The sequence below is a fragment of the Pezoporus wallicus genome, unplaced genomic scaffold (assembly GCF_028554395.1).
Source record: "Pezoporus wallicus isolate ANWC-B61680 ecotype Strahan unplaced genomic scaffold, APGP_CSIRO_Pwel_v1 contig_1, whole genome shotgun sequence".
Classification (NCBI taxonomy): Eukaryota; Metazoa; Chordata; class Aves; order Psittaciformes; family Psittacidae; genus Pezoporus; species Pezoporus wallicus.
The window spans coordinates 356,318-360,772 of NW_026639226.1; the positions used below are offsets into that span (position 1 = coordinate 356,318).

General features: G+C 57.8%; 1 protein-coding gene across 1 annotated transcript; it reads right to left on the bottom strand.

Moving 5' to 3' along the window:
- Positions 1-3,171: 3,171 nt before the first annotated feature.
- Positions 3,172-3,649, bottom strand: LOC130601709 (twist-related protein 2-like). The gene has a single exon (XM_057413972.1). The coding sequence runs from the start codon at positions 3,647-3,649 to the stop codon at positions 3,173-3,175; it is 477 nt and encodes a 158-aa protein (XP_057269955.1). The 3' UTR covers position 3,172.
- Between the last annotated feature and the right edge of the window lie 806 nt (positions 3,650-4,455).

The window sequence follows — 4,455 nt, forward strand, 5'->3', positions numbered from 1 at the left end:
GTTGGAGCCTTCAAGGCACCAAGCATCTCCTCTACCTGCTCATCCTCCATGTGATTGTAGAGGGAGACAACAGCCTTTGGAGGCACCATGGGGCCTCTGAACCTGCTCAATGCCAGAGCAAATCCCAGCAGCACCCTGCCAGAGCATGCGGATGGGAGCAGAGGCCTCGACCCGAATGGAAACCAAGAATTCCCGGGATTTGGACATCATCTCTTCCGGGAACCCAAACCAAAAGGGAAAGCTGGAGCACAACTCCCCACCCATTGGAGCCAGCTAAGGGAGCCTGGGGGCCTGGTTTGCCCCAGCACAGGGGTCTGGCACCACCTTGACCAGCTTAACCAGTAGGGAGCGAACGGAGCCGCTTCGTGATGCTGTGAAAGGTGCGGGGTGGGAAGGAAGCGCATCCCATGGGACCGTGCTTCCCTGCAGAGGGATCTGGAGGAGCATTGTGAGGGCAGATCTGATGTGGGGAGGGGGCTCTGCCCCAGCACCTTCAATCCCCTCGTGCTCCAGCGCGGTGCAACGAGACGTGCTTACAGACACAGGCAAACCAAGGCTGCGAGCAAGAGCAGCAGGCCCCGAAGGGAAGATGTATCCAAGGTCTCTCCGGGTACAGTGAAGCGAGGGCAGCACGACCAGGGTGATAAATCCAGGGGGACAAATGAAGGACAAGGAATATCGCCCCTTCCAGTCCACCCCCCCCCCCCCCCCCGACCCCAGTTTCCAGCCTCATCTCTTCAGCAGCAAAAGGAACCATTTGAATGCACTCAACCCCAGCGCTCGGGGTGGGGGGGGGACACGATGACTTCAAACACTGCTTTCCATTGCCTGAGGGCTCAGTGCTGCTTTCCCCGGCCGATGTCTCCTGTTTAACAAGGGCACATCCACATCCCGCTATTCCCGCACCCTTTGATGTTTAATAGGCTCAATCCCAGTGGAGACCAGGACACCGTTGGCTGCTTTGCATTAGGAGTTACAGCCCCATTGCAAGCGCTGGGTTAATTCACTCTCCAGCTCCAGCATCGCTTCCCCTGTGGCTCTTCCCTCCTTTTGCTCTTTGCTGAGCAAAGCTTTCTGCCTTTACAAGCGGGGTTTGCAGGTGGTACCCAAGCCCTGCGGCACGAAGCGGGTTGTTATCTATCCAGCTAAAGGATGCTCTGCCGCCGGGCGAGCACCGGAGCCGCTTGGGATGAGTGTTAACCAGGAATGATGAGCAAGAGGGCAGGAGGGGTTTTACCAGGGAGGCTGTTTCATTTAGCATCGAGGTCTTTATGATCACGAAGGGTCTTTAATCCCCTCGTTTACCACGGGAGCACGATTCCTGCCAAGCACTCAGCTCAAACACACAGGTCTCGCCATCAACGATGGGTGCAGAGCCAAATGCGAGCCCATAAACGCAACGGGGAGCAGGAACGTGTGTCTGGAGGTGATGGGGAGCATGCACGGAGCATCCCAAACCCCCCAAAGAGCCACGAACGCACAGGATGTGAGGATAAAGGGGGGATGCAGGCTCGCTGTGCTCCTGGGGCTCAGCATCCCCGCTGTCCTGGGCAGCTTAAAGTGGGAATGAGCAAGCACACGCTTTGGTCCTCGCTGTCCCAAAGGGGAAGGTGATCCTGTGTCCAGCAAGGCCTCTCTTTCATTCCTACATGGCCAGATCTGCCCTAAGCACATGGCTTTAGACAAGTGATGGTTTCCCTGTTGGCTGGACTTGATCTCAGCGAGGCTTGCTGGGATCTGAGTTTAAACATGGCACATCCTTAAGGGCAAATCCCCTGGGAGCTGGGCAGCATCTTTACCCGGTGGCCTCAACTCAGTGGCCAAGCCCAGTGGTAGGAGGGCTACTGGTGCTCCTGGGGGTCACTGGTGGTGGCAGATGTCCCCCCATTTCTTGCTCATCACTTGGGCCGCATTGCAGGGGTTTCTATGATGGATTTGGTGTCACAGCAGCCACTCTCCTCCCTTTCCCAGCCCCTTTCAATAGGCGACTGAGCAGATCCCCTTTGCATTGTGGCTTCTCCCACTTGGACCTTAAAGGCACTGGGAGCTCGGCACGGCTGCTGGTGCTGCTGGGCTCCCATGGGGCTGCAGCATCGCACCAGTCCCTGTCCTGCTTAAAGTAGGGTCTTGGATCCACCCAGCACAGGGGCTGGGCTCTCTTGTGTTATAAATGGGATGCCTCTGCCTGCATCCGGCACGAGGGTCCCTGCATGGAGTTGGGACTGCAGCTCGAGGAGCAATGGCCCTGGCAGAAAAGAGCAAGAAAAGGGCCTCTCATGGGCGTTCTGTAGTGATGGGTGCACGAAGCAGCAGGAATCCTCTTGCATTTGGCTTCCCAAGAGAAGCCGGTGGCCCCTCAGCCCTGGGGTGACACAAGGCAGGGGTTAATGAACCAGTGCCCAAGCAAAGCCAGAAGCCCTGATCCTGGTTAGGGCCCAGCACTGAGCTGGGCTGGGCTCCTGAAGTCTGCATCTTGGGAATGTCCTATAGAGCTTTGAGCTCCAGGAAACATGGGCACGCATCCGACCCTTCTCCCCTGGTCCCTCTTTCTCCCAGCCCAAGCAGACCTAAAGCACTGCCAATGGAATCATTCCCCTCTCCTCTCAGCAGCTTTGCCATAAAGAGGATGCTCAGATGCTGCTGGGCACCTCAAACAGAACCCTCCCTCAATGTTCCATTCCCTGCAGGGTAGGATACCTCCAGATCCAAAGGGATTACGGATCCCATCCTACCTGCAGCACTTTAGGACAAGGACAGGAGATAGCCTGGAAGTCTGGAGCCGCCAGGGCCACCCAACGGCTGCTGGGTGAAGGATGGCTTTGGGGTGCCGCTGCTGTGACCCAAAGGCCTTCAGGAGGGTGCCTGCTGATTCACAGGCGTTAACGTAGGGGGATAAATGAGACCTGCTTTTAAAGCTTCCACCAACCTGCCCCAGCCCAGACCCTTCTCAATGGGCTCAGGCACCGCTTGGCCCCCTCCAACGTCCTCCAAGCCCCGGCGAGGTTGGGAATCGCCACCTCCCTTGGTGGCATCTGGGCTTTGTTAAAGCCAATCACTTGCACGTGGAGACGAGGAAGGGGCTGCGAGCTTCCCCCCCCACACACTCCCCAGGGAGACAACCCGAAGGATGCAGGGATGCGCCAGCGCGGAGGAGGCGATACCTACCCCGGGCTCAGTGGGACGCCGACATGGACCAAGCCCCTTCCATCCTCCAGACGGAGAAGGCGTAGCTGAGCCTCTCGTGGGCCAGGTAGTTGCAGCTGGCGACCTTGTGGTCCAGCTCATCGCTCTGCAGGACCTGGTACAAGAAGTCGATGTAGCGGGCGGCCAGCTTGAGGGTCTGGATCTTGCTGAGCTTGTCGGAGGGCAGCGTGGGGATGATCTTGCGCAGCTCGGCGAAGGCGTCGTTGAGGGACTGGGTGCGCTGGCGCTCGCGCACGTTGGCGATGACGCGCTGCGTGTGCGCGTCCTCCACGGGCTGCGGCGCGGGGCTGCGCTTGCTCCTCTTGCCCTGCGGCGAGGGGACCCCCCGCTCCTCGCCCCCCTGGCACCGCTTGCGGGGGCATTTCTTAGGCTGGCGCTCGCCTTCCTCTTCCTCCTCGTCCATGCTGCCCTCGGGTGAATCCGGGCACAAGTTCTCCTCCTTCATGCTCTCGGCTCCGGGCTCTTCAGGGGATGCGATGGGTGCAGGACATGGGAATGGTGGCCTGGAGAAGTCAAGAGGTGCAGCTTGGAGCATCCAAGCCTTGCGGAGCCCTCCAAGGAGCTCGGTTGGTTTTTCCTTTGGGCTACGGGGAGGAAGGCGTTCGGATAACTTTGGGGAACGGCTCTTGCTGATAGGGTGAGGAGGACAGTGGGCGGACCAGGCACAGACCAATGCAGCCGTGCAAGGTAATGCAAACAGCAGTGGAGCTTATGGGTTCCAGATTTCCTCCTTCCCTCCTCCACCGACACCCCCAGGCCCTGCGGCACAGATGCTCCTGCCTGCTGCCCGGATGGCAGGGGACATCGCCTCTGCCGATGCGAGCACCAGTCATGGACATCAAGGGAGATGTCTTTGAGGTCCAGGCTTTCCATTTCTAAGCCCAGTTGACCCTGCAAAAGCCAGCCAGAGATTGTTCGCTTGTCAATAGAAGACTTTTCTCTATGAGAGGTCCAAGTGGAGATGGGAAGCCATGGGTATGGATTTTCTATGAATCCAAAGGAAGAAGCAACAGTGACAGGAATCCATTCTGCTCTTGAGAAATGGTAGCATTCAAAATGAACTTGAGTTTGCATCCATTCATCCGTCCTTTCATCCATCATCCATCCATCCATCTGCCCATCCACCCACCCATTCATCCATCCATTCATCCATCATCCATCCATCCATCCATCCATCCATCCATCCATTCATCCATCATCCATCCATCCATCCATTCATCCATCCATCCATCCATCCATCCATCCATCCAT